Source organism: Microplitis mediator, chromosome 11, assembly GCF_029852145.1.
Source record: "Microplitis mediator isolate UGA2020A chromosome 11, iyMicMedi2.1, whole genome shotgun sequence".
Lineage (NCBI taxonomy): Eukaryota > Metazoa > Arthropoda > Insecta > Hymenoptera > Braconidae > Microplitis > Microplitis mediator.
The window spans coordinates 6,090,416-6,107,061 of record NC_079979.1 but is presented as its reverse complement, the minus strand read 5'-3'; the positions used below and the strand labels follow the sequence as shown (position 1 = coordinate 6,107,061).

At 27.2% G+C, this 16,646-nt stretch overlaps 1 protein-coding gene across 2 annotated transcripts; it reads left to right on the top strand.

Annotated features, from left to right (window-relative positions):
* The first annotated feature begins 452 nt into the window (after nucleotides 1-452).
* On the top strand, nucleotides 453-16,223 carry LOC130677406 (uncharacterized). Of its 2 annotated transcripts, none has more exons than XM_057484157.1 (4): nucleotides 453-522; nucleotides 15,235-15,392; nucleotides 15,708-15,870; nucleotides 16,026-16,223. In XM_057484157.1, exons 2-4 carry the CDS (start codon nucleotides 15,264-15,266, stop codon nucleotides 16,199-16,201), a joined length of 468 nt encoding a protein of 155 aa, XP_057340140.1. In that variant the 5' UTR covers nucleotides 453-522; nucleotides 15,235-15,263; the 3' UTR covers nucleotides 16,202-16,223. The 2 variants fall into 2 exon arrangements, with proteins under 2 accessions (XP_057340140.1, XP_057340139.1); XM_057484156.1 differs by lacking the exon at nucleotides 453-522 and adding an exon at nucleotides 10,112-10,366.
* The last annotated feature ends 423 nt before the right edge of the window (nucleotides 16,224-16,646 follow it).

The window sequence follows — 16,646 nt, the reverse complement described above, 5'->3', positions numbered from 1 at the left end:
TCACTTATCAGGATTCTCAATGAAGATAATACATTCACCTTTCTTCAATTCAAAAAATCGAAAAACACAGAGGTTTTAAGGTTATTAGAAATCCTAGTGAATCGGTGCTTGTGTTTTTATCGTTCAAGTCTTGGGTACAGTTCTCTCAATGCTATAGTGAAGTCTAGCCGCTCTCCTGATCAAGTTTTTATGTAAAGTTTAGAGAGATATTTGTCCTAGTATCGATGATAGTGTGATAGTAGTATGATGGTAGTATGATATTCAGACAGATTGGTTCGAATTTTTGCTTCGATAGAAATAAAGTTTATTGATTCCTTCGGTAGGGGGTTTTAACCAGTTTTTCTACTTCTTTTGTGTAACAGAGTGACCTGGTGAATTTGGTTCAACGGCGCAACGGTAGGGGTAGACTGGACATCTCGTCGCCAGACAACACAACCAACAATTAATTATTATCGACTAGTCGAACTGAGCGGTGCACTGTTAAAAATGTTTGTAAAATTACAAATTTTTTACAACACAAAGGTTGAGTAAAATTACAAATTTATGTTTACTAATGCAAAATTATAATACAATTCTAGTAATTTTCTAATGCATGTTAGGGAACTTACAAAAATATACTGTAATTCTACAATCTTAACGTGAAAATCCTACATGCTTTGTAATTTTACAGAGATGTTCAATGAATTTTTGTAAAAATCTTTTTAAATTTACAGACTTTGTTTGTAATTTGGGTTACATGAATTTTTTGTAAAATTACAAACCAAACTATTAATTGAAATTACAAAAATAATATTGAAAATTCAGTAATTTTTCTTGTATTTTTAAATTGTCGATTGTAAAAGTACATTATGTATTGTAATTTTAATAAGAATTTTTATTCATTCAACGCACGTTGTAATTTTACAAAATTGTTTGCCGAATTTCTATAAAAATCTTTTTCAATTTACAAACTTTGTTTGTAATTTGGCTTACTAGAATTTTTTGTAAAATTACAAACCAAACTATTAATTGAAATTACAATAATAACATTAAAAATTCAGTAATTTTTTTTTGTATTTTTAAATTTTCGATTGTAAAAGTACATTATGTATTGTAATTTTACTAAGGATTTTTATTCATCCACCGTACGTTGTAATTTAAAAAATTGTTTGCTGAATTTCTATCAAAATCTTTTAAAATTTACAAACTTCTCGTAATTTTTCAAATGTTTTTTTCTCTTCTATGTATACATACAACTGAACAATTTTTTATTTTTTCGTTTAAATAAAAAATCAGCGGGTCGTATGTTATTAATTGATATTTACAATTTCTGAAAATTTGAAGTTTGTATAAAATTTCTAATAGAACTCGAGTCTTCGACTTTTTTGAGTCTGATATTTATTATATTAAATATTTATTATTTTTTCCTCACTTAGAGTCATCAATGAAGTTTTCATGCAAGGTGTAGTTTTATTAATGCAGCGTCGTATTATGATAGTTATGGGGTGATTTGTCTGTCCAACATGAGTTGCGAGTATAAACCTCAGTTGTGTTGAATTTTTTTGTCTTTATTTCTACAATAAAATATCATATAAAAACACTTGTTCCAAACCAACTTTTTCGATTTCTAGAAATACGAATGACTCATATTAAATTTAAAAAAAAAATAAAGACATCCTTATGACTCCACAGTAATTTATATTAATTAATACAATATTTAAAAAAAAAAAAAAAAAATTTCCCTTGATATTTAATCGGAAAATAGAAATCTGCGATGCGTGACCTTTAAATACTAAAACAAAGAGCTCTGGTTCTCATAGGCGTCTTTTTTGAATTCGAAAATATTTCAATGCGGGCTAAAAAATAAATAGTCGACTTTTTTGTATCATCCTAATATTACAGCCTAATACATATTAAGGTGTCCCAAAAAAAAAAAAAAATAATAAATCAATAAATTAATGTTGTTTTTCAACGTCTTATGGGCTCAAAAGTAACTTTACACTATAAAAAAAATCTTCGCCGAATTTCAGCCAGATGTATTTGAAATTGAGCTATCACAAAGGGAGTTCTCCTTTCTCATTTAAAATACACGTGAAAATTTTTCATTTTAGTTTTTCGCTGTTAAGACTAGAAAAAATTTTTTTTTTAATTTCACCACGTGTATTCTTGTAGAAAATTAAATTTTTTACAAAAAAGTGTTGAAGCATTATGCGCTTTAAACGAACTGGCAAAGAGTTACGGGGCTTCAGAGGTCAACAAAAATTTAGTTTCCTCAGTGTTAAATTTTATTTTATTATTATTTATTTTTAGTCTAGCAAAAAAAAATTTTTTTCGAATATTGGCGAGCACGTGCTTACAAGGAATTCGATTTTCTACAAAAAGTATCTCATACATTATGTACGTAAAATTTATGAGAAAAAAGTTACAGAGCTTTGAATGTCAACAAAAAGTGAAGTTTAAAAAATAAAAAATTTTTTTTTTTTAATACTCGATCAACGCAAAATATTTTTCATTTTTTATTTTTACAGGATTTATTCAGTTTTTTAAAAATGAACCAATTAATTTGCAGAAGTAATTAAATTTCAATGCATTAATATTTGTTCATAAATCTAGATGGTGTTGAATTATAGTAATATAACAATGTTGATGACTTTTAAAATTTTAAGTGCTGGGTGAAAATAAAAAAAAAAATCCTTCTTTTAAACTTCAGTTTTCGTTGACATTTAAAACTCTGTAACTTTTTCTTATACGTTTGACGTAAATTAAATATCAGTTAATTTTTATAGAAAATTAAATTTCCTACAACAGGCTGATCAAAATTTGAAGCGAAAAATTTTTGATAGAATAAAAATCTAAAATAAATTAAAAAAAACTCAACATGGTGGAAGGTAAGTTTTTGTTGATCTTTAAAGCCTCTTAACTGTTTCCCAGCTCGTTTGAAGCCCATAATGCTTCAGAAATTTTTTGTAAAAAATTTAATTTCTTACAAAAATATACTGGGTAAAAATTGAAAAAAAAAAATTTTTTATAGTCTTAATAACGAAAAACTAAAATAAAAAATTTTCACGTGTATTTGAAATGGGAAAGAAAACCCCATGTGCGCCAGCTCAATTTTTGAATTCTGAAATAGTCTAATATATATATATATATATATATATATATACTAATGCAAAAAATTAAAGGAGCAGAAAAATTTTATAAATTTTTTAGTGATTTTTGGAAGGCTGTAACTTGGTGAAAAATGATCGTATCGAGAATTAAAAAAAAGCATTTTACAAATTCAAAAATTCAAATTATTTCGATGATTACCATTTAAATTTATTGTTTTTATTTTTTTTTCCAAATTTAAAAGTTCTCTGAGCACTCTCAAAAATTTTAAGCGTGGTGTAATGAGAAAGAAGGCTAGTTATAAAAAAATTTTTTTTTCAATTGGAAAAAATAAATATAAATCGAAAAAACACTACTCTGAAGAAATTTGAGGATTTGCAGAAAATGTCAAAGTTTCATATAAAAAAAAAAAATCAAAAATCAAAAATGGTAAACATCGAAAAATTTTTTATTTTTTCCAAATATCTACAAAAAAACAATGAAGATAGGTTGCAATAATTTTTTTTCAAAAAGTAAATTTAAAAACGAAAATTTTGAAAAAAAAAAAATGTCCCAATCAGTTGAATTTTGAAAAAGTTATAGCTATTTAAAATAAAAAAAGCCATTTTTTTCTAAAATTCATAACTTTTTTTTGGTTGGGTGAAAAAATTTGAAAAAATTATGAGAAACGTTTTTGATCAGGTAGAAAAAGAGAAAAAATTTTCAGCCAAATCTAAAGGGGTCGAAGTCAAAAGTGGTCGATTTGGCGTGGAATGCCCCATATATATATATATTTGAGTGGTCCAAAAAAAACATTTTTTATTTTTTTTTTCAAGAGCTATTATCTCAAAAGCTTTTCTTAAGTATAAAAAAAATTCCCTCCAAAGCGCAGCTTGATATCTCAATTCTTCAAGAAGCTCAATACATTTATATTTTCCCATTTAAATAACACGTAAAAAATTTTTTTTTTACGTTTTCATTCAGTAAAACTACGAAAAAATTTTTCTCTGAATTTTTAATCAATTATTCTTGTAGGAAATTTAATTCTCTACAAAAAAGTATTGAATTAGTTTTTTCGTAATCCTAACGGGTAAAAAGTTGTTGAGCTTTAAATATTCGCAATAAAAGACAATTTAATTAGATATGAAGACAATTAAATTCAGTATCCATCCGCAAATACTACAGTTATTTGTAGCTTTAATTGAAAAATATAATGAATTTGGGACAAAAGATGAAGAACCGAAACAATATCTGTTACAAATAGTTGCTGATCATAGGAAAAAATTTCCAAAATGTAAACAGAAAAATTATTCGTAATTATATAAACGATTATTAAATTATTTAATTATTATAAACAGTTTAGAGTTTGATTAATTTCGAAATAAATACATGCAGTCACCAAAAAAGTTTTCAAAAAGTTTAAAATTATTTCAAATCTATAAAAATTAAATAAATTATCTAGTAATGGTGTCAATTCCATTAAAGAGTTGCTCTAAAATTATCTTCCTTCAAATTTACTTAGTAACGAGTACTTAAAGCTCAATAACTTTTTAACCGTTAGGATTACGAAAAAACTATTTCAATACTTTTTTGTAGAGAATTAAATTTCCTACAAGGATGATTGATGGAAAATACAGAAAAAATTTTTTTTCGTCGTTTTACCAGATGAAATCGTAAAAAAAAATTTTTTACGTGTTATTTAAATGGGAAAATATAAATGTATTGAGCTTCTTGAAGAATTGAGATATCAAGCTGCGCTTTGGAGGGATTTTTTTTTATACCTTAGAGAAGCTTTTGGAATAATAGCCAAAAAACTTTTTTTTTGGACCACTCTAATATATATATATTTTTTTTATACAAATTACTGACTACATATCAAGTTTTGTTGACAACTAATTTTTCCAAAGATAATAGCACTGCAGTTAATCTTGGGTATCTGCCACTTTTTCTATATTTGAATTTATGTTTGATGTAATTATATAGATAATTGAAAAATTGGTCGTACAGTTTTTCAAATCTTTTATGTATACACACTATAATTCATTTTTCAATAATTTGATTAAAAAAAATGAATCGTGAATTTTTTAAAACTCCACGTAATATGTATTAATACGAAAATATATGGGTCATTCCACCAAATAAAATTATTTTTACGGGGCGACCCTCGTCGATTTGGTTCAAACTTTGTGGAGTCGTTCTATATATTAAAAAAAAAATTCTCTGAAAATTTGAGCTTTTTATATGCAGCTGTTTCAAAGTTATGATTTTTTGAATTTTTTAAAAATTTTTGTTTTCAACTTTTTCATTAATTTTTTTAAAGGAGAAAATTTTTTTTTAAAAATGAGCACATAACAGTTTTTCGTAGGAAAAATTCTCAGCTTTCCAATAAAAATATCTATTTTTCATTTTACGTTACAAAAGACCTTTTAAAATTCGATTAAAGACGAAAAAACGATTTTTATGACTGTGCGGCGCTTGATACATCTAATTTGATATTTTTTTCTAAAAGCTGAGACTTTTTCCCACAAAATATGTGATTTTCACGATGTGCATATTTTTTGTTTAAACAAAATCAATAATTATTTAAATACAAGTCATTGATTTTATAGTTTTAACAAACTGTAATAGTTCATTGTGTGGCAAGAGATGAAACAAAACGATGTCAGACGAAAGTAAAGTAGGCTGCCCGAACCGTAGACAAAAGCTGACAATAACTGCAATCTGAAGTCGAGTTTCATCTAGTGTTACACACTATTTTTTTCATGATTACCTGCATTGAAAATTATTATCAGTGTCAGCAGCCAGATAGAATCAAGTTATATTAAGACCAATGGTGCGATCAACCATTAGTGTACGCCTAACTTATGCTTTGCAATTTATAATTAAACAGAAACCATAAATACTATTGATTATGCACACAAATTTTTATAAAACTTGATTACAAAGTCAGAACTGTCATTAACGCAGATGACATCAATAGTCTGAAATCACTATTGAACAAAACACAAGAATCAAAGTTCAAATTACGATATAATTCCTGGACTTGAACCATTGATGCTGGTATCATGAAAAATGGTTTTATAATTTTTGTTTTTAGAGCTTTACTGCAGATCCATACCCGGAAACATATCCTCACACCGCAAAATTTATACATCCGGGCTATTCAAAATTTTACCAGCGTTGATTTCACTGTTATAACCATCATTTATTGAAAGAAACGACTTAAAACGATTGAAAAAAAAATTTAAATACTTTTTAAGGCTTTTGAATACTTTGAATACTTTTGAATCACCCTTTTTATGGGCATTTAACATTACAAATCGTTTCGAATCGTTACGTTTAATCAGGGAATGATGACTTCTTTTAGAAAATAAATGTTTTAGACGTACGATACTTTAAGTCATAAACGGTAAAAGAAACACAAGCAGTGCACCCTATCTCACTTATTGTTGATAGCTTAGGATATATATGTGGTAAAAATGTATCACCATCCTCAAAAAAAAATAAGAATTAACGTTTTTTAATCATAGAGAGTTTATATTTTATTTAATTTTATTCAAACAAAAAATATGCACATCGTGAAAATCACATATTTTGTGGGAAAAAGTCTCAGCTTTCAGAAAAAAATATCAAATTAGATGTATCAAGCGCCGCACAGTCATGAAAATCGTTTTTTCGTCTTTAATCGAATTTTAAAAGGTCTTTTGTAACGTAAAATGAAAAATAGATATTTTTATTGGAAAGCTGAGAATTTTTCCTACGAAAAACTGTTATGTGCTCATTTTTAAAAAAAAATTTTCTCCTTTAAAAAAATTAATGAAAAAGTTGAAAACAAAAATTTTTAAAAAATTCAAAAAATCATAACTTTGAAACAGCTGCATATAAAAGGCTCAAATTTTCAGAGAATTTTTTTTTTAATATATAGAACGACTCCACAAAGTTTGAACCAAATCGACGAGGGTCGCCCCGTAAAAATAATTTTATTTGGTGGAATGACCCATATATGGGGCATTCCATGCCAAATCACCGAGGTTTCGGCCCGACCCCCTTCGATTTCGCTGAAAATTTTTCATCATTTTCTACCCTACCAAAGACATTTTCCTGAATTTTTTCAGATATTTTTACCCAACCCAAAAAAAGTTACGAATTTTTGAAAAAAAACGCTCTTTTTTTTTCAAATTGCTGTAACTTTGACACAAATTGACCTTTTGGGACTTTTTTTTTTTTGAAAAATTTTGTTTTTAATTGTAGTTTTCAGAAAAAAATACAAAAAATTTTCCAGAAGTCACGATATATAAAATATTTCAGTTTTTTCAATAAAACCGTAATTTTTTCGAAGTCGGAAACCTTCGATTCTCAATTTTTTTGTCTCAAAAAAAACTTCAACCAAGACAGTATTTAACCCCGCCATTCCCATTTTGTGCCGACTTTCCTTTATATTTTTTTTTTTCGATGAAAATTAAAAAAATTTCTAAATTTGGCTTATTTTTTATGACTTTGCGTTGAAGTTTCTTTGGATTGTTTTTAAAAACTCAGAAGTTGAATAAAATTGGACAATAACAACCATAAAGTGTATTAGGGGCAAGAATTTATTTTTTCGGAAGAAAATTCCCAATTTTTAAATACAGTGAAACCTAAACCTACAATTAACCTTCTTACACTGAAAAAAAAGTTTTTTTCCTCCCAGGATACAAAATATTTTTATCAGAGTATTTTAATATCCAGTATAAGTTTCTTAATATTAAAAAACTGGTATTTTTCCCCTGAGAATACCTAAGTTTTTTCTAGAGCTAAAACTTAATGCTGCGTTACCATAGCAACCGCAGTAATTATAATTACATCCTAATCACTACATTTTGTAGAAATTTAATTTTCCAGTAATTTTATTATAAATACAACTTTTCAAATTAGTAGTTAATTTAATATTATTAAAAAAAGGCTCGTAGAAAAATAAACATTACTTAAATATGTGTCAACTGAGTGAGGTTAAGTCAGCCATATTTTTTATTTTGGTATTTTGCTGAGAAGGAAACCGAGTTTTTTAGCAATCAGAATACTTATTAGTGTGGGAAAAAAACTTTGGTATTTTAAAAACTAGAATACCAGGTTCTTTACGGGAGGGAAAAATTTTCTAGGTGGAAAAAAACTTTTTTTTCAGTGTACTAAGACAATTTATAGATAAACTGAGAAAAATATCGATAGCCTTATAGACAATTTTAGATCAAATTGAACGGAATATAGTATAGTACCGGATATCTCAACTGGTAGAGCACTCGGCGCGATACCGACATGGTCTAGGTTCGATTCTCAGTTCGGGCTATCGATATTTTTCTGAGTTTATCTATAAATTGTCTTAGTGAGAAGGTTAACTGTAGGTTTAGGTTTCACTGTATTTAAAAATTGGGAATTTTCTTCCGAAAAAATAAATTCTTGCCCCTAATACACTTTACGGTTGTTATTGTCCAATTTTATTCAACTTCTGAGCTTTTAAAAACAATCCAAAGAAACTTCAGCGCAAAGTCATAAAAAATAAGCCAAATTTAGAAATTTTTTTAATTTTAATCGAAAAAAAAAAATATAAAGGAAAGTCGGCACAAAATGGGAATGGCGGGGTTAAATACTGTCTTGGTTGAAGTTTTTTTTGAGACAAAAAAATTGAGAATCGAAGGTTTCCGACTTCGAAAAAATTACGGTTTTATTGAAAAAACTGAAATATTTTATATATCGTGACTTCTGGAAAATTTTTTGTATTTTTTTCTGAAAACTACAATTAAAAACAAAATTTTTCAAAAAAAAAAAAGTCCCAAAAGGTCAATTTGTGTCAAAGTTACAGCAATTTGAAAAAAAAAGAGCGTTTTTTTTCAAAAATTCGTAACTTTTTTTGGGTTGGGTAAAAAAATCTGAAAAAATTCAGGAAAATGTCTTTGGTAGGGTAGAAAATGATGAAAAATTTTCAGCGAAATCGAAGGGGGTCGGGCCGAAACCTCGGTGATTTGGCATGGAATGCCCCATATACAAATGATTATTATTCATATAATTTATAATTTATAAAAACATAAAATGATAATTATGATAAAAATTTAAATTATTTTAATCTATCAATAATAAAATTAAAAAAAAGTATTTAAATACTGAGAGAACATTTGCATTGTATACATTTGTTTATATACTATTTTTTAGTATTATTCTTACTTATAATCTAGCAAAAACGTCCGTTCGTAAAAACCAAAAGCGTCATATTCATTTCGAGTACCCTTGTAGGAAAAAAAATATTGACAACGGGGCCAGTCTTGGCACATTACTGGGCTACCGAGGCTCGGCCTCCCAAGGTTGGTCCGAGATCCGACCAACGTTCAAGTGATGAGTCTTGGTTTGCCAGTCTTGGGACAAGGTTCAGCCATCATACAAGTGACAAGCCTTACTTTACCAGTCTAAATAACAAATGGTACCTAAAAACTCCTGACTTCTGTGAACAGCGTAACAGCCTAGTGGATAAGACGCTTGCCTAGCAGTCATGAAGGACCAGGTTCGAGACCCAGCAAATGCAAAAAAAAAAATTAGTTTCATCGATCCACCTGATTTCTCTGTATACAAATTTATTTCCATATGTTACCATCCCGCACATGTCTACTAATATTTTTTTTTTTTTTTTTCAATTTATTTTTAATAAGCATAGGTGCTTATTTAGCAACAGTCGTGACACAAGTCTGGCAGCCAAGCTTGGGAGGAGGTTATCATTTCGAGACTAGGACTGGCTTGGGCCAAGCTTCGATTTAACTCTTGTCCCAAAGTTATGTAGAGTTGCGCCAGTCGTTTACCAAGCTTGGACCAATCACCGTTTCCTCTAAGGGTAAACAACTTGAATACATTATGTTGTGTACTATAGGCATCATTTCGTGTGGTACGAGTTATATTTTTTTTTTCCTTACCGGCTATCGTCCCAATAGGGCCACGTGCCAGTACGAGTTACATTAGTGGTGTCGGATCGTCCAGAGTGGACGCTGTTATAAATTTCCCCTCACCCCTTCTTTTTGGACAAACAAACAAAGAGGCGCTAAGTCGTTGGGTATTAGGAAAAGAACTCATAGAAACTCAATCGTGTCTTGTCACGCATCAAGTACAGTGGATATTTGCCGTGAGAAATTGATTTATTTTTGATTATTCAAAGTAAAGTTATTGTGCAGATTAATTAATAAAAAAAAGTGGAATTGTGAAGCTTGAAGAGTGTTCTTTGATAATTATAATTTTAATTACATCTCGACTGAAGAAAAAAAGTTATTGTCTTCGTGATCGATATCAAGTACGTTCCATAAATTTATCTCCGTATTATTTAAACAACAATTTTATAATAAAACTGAAGTTGACCAATGTCAAGAAATTTCAAGTTTTTTTTTTTTTCTTTAACGAAGAAATCACTACTAAAAAAGTATTTGAAAAATTTATTAGTTTTAATTTCTACATGTTTATTCATTAAATGTTTTTTTTCTGATAATAGTTTATTTATTAAAATTATTCCGAAAAATTTGTTAGATGTTGGCTAATTTTAATATTATATTTTATAATTTTTGTCTTCCGATTTAATTTCTTGTGAATAATTATTTTTATGCTATTTATAATATCATTATATAATGATTATAAAGTATTGAACGCATCAGTACTTGCATGTTGATAATTACGTCTTCTTATTCTAAAAAAAAAATTTTTTTTCAATCATAAATATAATTGGTTAAAATATTACTGAAGTGAGTAGACATTTATAAATTTTTTGTTTTCTTTCAACGAATAAATCACTACCAAAAATTTTTATTGAAAAATTGCATTCTTCATTTTTCTCTAGTTTTTACGTGTGCAATTTTTTAAAATATTTTTCTCATCATAATTTACGATTTAGATGTTTTTGAAAAATTACCAGGCATCGATTAATTCCAGTATCATAGACTGAATAGTATCAGTTTTAAAACAAGATGATCGTCATTAATTAAAATATTTAATAATTATTTTACTTTTGATAAATATTTAACATGAAGAATTAAAATAAACAAAAATTCTTAACTTTTAAACCATACTACTCGTCAGTGACTATTCGAAAGCTCGTTTGCTTTTTTAACTATTCAATTATTGGAAAAAATATGGAAAGATGGTCACATCAATTTTTTTTTTTTTCATTTATGTTTGAGATTAGTTTCTTATTTTAAATTCCATAATAATAATATTATAATATTAATAGACAACTTTCTCTTCAATTAGATAAAATAAAAAAAAAATATATATAATTTTAAAAATTATTTAATCGAATCACTAGGGTTGTATTCTCCTTTATCCCGGAAGCCACGTTTTTTATATTTTTTTAACCTTTCATTATAATTCTACTTTATATATGATATTTTAAATCATGAATTAATCAGATATATTATAATGATGGGAAAAAATTAATTTTTATAATTGAGTAAGATCTCGTCAAGTGGACCCCAAATTTTCCAATTCATCATAAAAATTAAGTCTATGTATTTTTTTCTTAAGTAGTCACTATGATAAAATCCCCCAAACGATGTTTCAAAATTTTCATTTTAACAATAATTTTTTTCACAGTGAAAATTTTGAGTGCTTTTAATTAAACAATAGATTTAAAGATAAATTCATTAAATTTTCAGGATTTATGGTCAAATATCTATATTTTATTGAAATATTTATTTATCCTATTGAATTATTTATTATCCTATTGTTAATTAACTTTTAAGTAAACAAATTAAAAAATTCATTGACTTCTCGGTAAGAAAATCAAGTTCTTTTTCATCGGTTACATGCGTTATTTATTAAAGTTTAAGATCCCTAAAGAATATTTCACTGCTCGCGATTAGTTTAAACAATATGAATTTATTTATCACCGCACGCCGGGTGCCGGGCGTTCTCAATACAGTGCGCGGCCGCGCGTCTCAGGCTATATTGCAGCTTCAGTCAGTCATAATTAAAAATAACAATTGAAAAGATTATTATTAAACAAATTTTATTTTTTTGAACAATATCATGAATAATACGATAAAATGATTTTTTATTATTAAACTGAAACAGGGAAAACTAACTAATAATTAAACTTAATTATTAGTTAGTTTCCCCTGATTCATCATGGAAAATTATTTTATCGTATAATTCATAAAATTGTTTAAAAAAATTAAATTTATTTAATAATAATATTTTTAGGTTTTTAATATTTTCAAGTTTAATTATTAGTTAGTTGTCCCTGATTATTAACTAATAAATAATTTATTTATTAATTATTAGTTAGTTTTCCCAGTACTGTTCAAACATCCTTATTAAGCCATGTCCGTCGTTGCCACATTACAAAAGTAACCCCTGACATATCTCCACCTGTCAAAAATAATAGTCTCATATCTCAGGAATGTACAGTAAAATCATGTACTCAAAAATATACAGATCAAAAGCATATGATAATTCATTTGAAAAAGCACATTTATGATGGTATCACTATTAAGTGTGGTTATTTAAACTGCGAGAGAACTTACAATCAAGTTAACTCATTTTCATCCCATATTTCAAAATACCATAAAAATATTAAAGATAAAACAGCTGTACAAGTATTATCGGCTGGTTCGAATAATAATAGTAATAATGTAGACGCTCCTAATCTTATTGTCGAAAATCATGATAATTCGGCAGACAAGACATTATATATCGAAGATCATGATCAATACCATAAAGAAAATAGTTCAGATATTTTTTTAATGAATTTAGCCCACTTCTTTTTGAAATTGGAATTCAAATTCAGTTTACCGGCGTCTACTGTTCAATATATTGCAGCTGAAATTTGTCAAATGACTAAAAAAAATGAGGAAGTTATGAAAAATAATTTGTCTATAAATTTAAAACAATGTAATATACGGGCGGACTCGATAAAAGAGATTATCGATATGTCTTTAGAAGACAATCTATTTAATAATCTTGAAGACACATTGGGAACTAGTTTCAAGCGCAAAAAATTTTACCAAAAAAATTTTCCTTATGTAAATCCGATTCAAATTTCACTGCCTGCTAAAAATTGTAAAAAACAATTTTACCACTATGTTCCACTTAAAGAAACTTTAAAAAATTTATTTTATAATAAGTCTTTAGCTCCTGAATTAAAATTTGATCTTCCAAAAAACAATGTTAAAATCTTAAGAGATTTTACAGGTGGAGCCGTATTTAAAAACAATAAATTTTTTCAAGAAAATCCGGGTGCGCTTCAGCTGATTTTGTATCAAGATGCTTTCGAAATAGTCAACCCAATAGGTTCTGCTAAAACTAAGTATAAAATTTTGGCCGTTTATTTAAGTATCGGAAATTTTCCGGAACGAATAAGATCTCATGTCAACTTTATGTATCTTGTAGCATTATGCAAAGAGAAAATATTCAACCACGAAAAAATTTTTGGTAAGATTGTTGCTGACTTAAAAGAAATAGAAACTGTCGGCGTAGAATTTACGCCAAATCAGTTTATTAAAGGATCGTTAGTATTTATAACTGGAGATAATCTTGGAAGCCACGGGTTAGGAGGATATGTTGAAAATTTCAGCAAAGCTGAATACTTTTGTCGTTATTGCTTGGTAAATAGAAAATCATTCCAAACAGATAATGGAGTGTTTAAAACTTATCCTATGAGAACAATAGAATCATACAAACAAGTTGTAGAGCGTCTAGATCACAAAAAAAGATGCGTTCAAATGAGAAATAGAATGATTAAAAAGCTGTTAATAATTAAAGGAATTAAATTTAATTCTGTCTTTAACAAGTTAGGATTTTATCATGTTTGTCTTCCTGGCTTACCTCCTTGCCTGGGGCATGATATATTCGAAGGTGTACTCGCATACGACCTTAAATTGTTTCTTGACGATCTTATAAAACAGAACTGGTTTTCATACAAACTTTTGAATCGTAGAATAGAAACTTTTAAATATCCTCCCGAAGATCAAAGAGATAAATTATGTTCCGTTTCAGCTAAATCTCAAAGAATCTCAGGTGCTGCTTGTCAGGTATGGGCATTTATTCGATTATTGCCGTTGATTATTTATGATAAAATTGATGACGTTGATAATGATACATGGAAATGTGTTTTATTGCTATCAGAAATTATTGAAATAGTATGTGCTCCTGCGATTCATGAAACTTGCATTGTTTATCTAGATATACTCATTCGTGATTATATTGAGTTACGTAGGTCATTGTTTTCACAGCCTCTTCGTCCTAAACACCACTATTTTATGCATTATCCGGCTCTTATCCATCAATTTGGACCATTAATGAAATCTTGGACACTACGTAGTGAAAGCAAGCATTGTTTTATGACACGAGCCATGCGATTTTAAAAAAATTTCATAAATGTTACGAAATCTCTTTGTATTAAGCATGAGCTGTACCAATGTTTTATACGTTTGGGTGGAGATATTAATTCTGACATTGACTTGGAAAGTAACGTAAAGCTTAATTTGGAATTATACAATGAAACGATTCAACAAGCTTTGTCAAACATGGCGTTCTGTAATGAAACAGTAAAGTGTCATGAAATAGTCAAGAATGGCATTGCATATCGTAACGGAGATGGATTATTTATTTCAAGAGGAGGATATCGTTACAAAATAGTCGTGGGCAAAATCAGTATCATTCTATATGATAATATCGAAGTGTACTTTGTTGTTGAAGTTTTAGGAACTGAATTCATACCATACTTAGGCGCGTATAAATTAGGAAAAGTACTAGAGTACAAATGTATAGCATTTAGTCAACTTGTTTCTTTTGAAAAACTACTCATTTATGATATAAGCACTTTTTCATTTGTAAAACCAAAATTTGGATTAGTCGAGTACAGTTTATAAAAAAAAATTTTTTTTTTTTCATTAAAATAAGCCTATAATTTAATTTTCAGCAATATTTTTTAATTAGTCTTACTGCTCACAGACAATATTAATATTTATTGAAAATTTTTTTAACGTAATAAATTATTCTATTTCTGCACAAATGATATAAAACCAGAATTATCTATTATCGTATAACGTTGTAAATAAAAATTAACAAAGTAATTTATATTTATTTTTAATGCGTATGAATGAAAACATATTAATAATTCATTCAAAATAATCTAGAAAATTCATAAGTAAATAAAAACTGATTTTAAAGCTGATTGACTACAGAAACCGATACATACCATGGCTGCATTATTCAAGGTTGCACGATACGATAAACCGAGTAAACGAAAAATAATCAGGGCTGCAACGATTGATGGACTTATATCTTCTGCAAGAACTAAGTTAAAACTAACAGATGAAAACTATAAGGTATTTTTATTACAATTATTAGTACAGAAATTTCATGATTATTAAGAAGGCGAGGATATTTTTCAATAAAATAAATTGACCTGTAATAACAATTATAGAAAATCTAAAAATAATAATTCATTTGAAATTAAACAATTTATTCAAAAAAACTTGCGATAACCAAATCACAAAATAATCCGATCATTAAAAAAATATTTATTTTCTCGATTTAATTATATTTTTCTTTCATCAACTAATGGTTAAAAAAATATTCAACTTCAATAAAGAAAAATTTGTATGTGTATGTGAAATTCATAGTTTCGATTATTTTAACAGATATACACAGAGGATTTTACGGACATAGATGAGGATGACATATTGTTAGAATTAGCTCACTCTAAAGAATCCAGAGGTGAGCAACTCCTTTTAACAATTGTTCCAGACCATATCCTTTGGAATTGCAACGCACTTGATGAAAATGTTTCTAAATCTTCAGCTGGTAAGCATTATTTTAGATTTTCGAGAAGTTGTTTGTATTAGAAACAAACAACTCTATTTAAATATCAGCTGTTTTACAGCTACTTTTATTTTTTGAATCACAAACAATTATTCCTTTTTTTTTATAATTAATAATAGGAATTAATTTGATTTCAGGAATACATCGGGAAATCTCGAGTTCATCAACGTCTCATCGACCTACGGAAAAAAGTATTTCATCCAGCTCATCATCGACATTACATACAGCTGATGATGAATTATCTAAATTTTTTTCCAAGTTTTCTACTAACCCGGGAAAAAATGTTTTTATAAAATTTTATAAAATAATATAAAATTTTACACAATTTTATAAAATTTTGTAAGATTTTATAAGATTTTACAGCAAAATTTTATAAAAATTCATATAATTTAATAAAATTTTATAATATTTTATACAATTTTATAAAATCTTCAAAAATTTTATAAAATCTTCTAAAATTTTATAAAGTAAGATCTGAGTAAGGAACGTAATAAATAAATGTAATTTTATAAAATTGTATGACATTTTATAAAATTGTATAAAATATAACAAAATTTTATAAAGTTTTACACAATTGTATAAAATTATATAAAATTTTATACAATTTTATAAGACTGTACAGCGAAATTTCATAGAATTTCATATAATTTTATATAATTTTATCAAATTTCATAGAATTTTATAAAATTTTATAAAATTTTATATGGTAAGATCTTAAAAGGGAAGTCATAATTAGATAAAATTTTATATAATTGTAC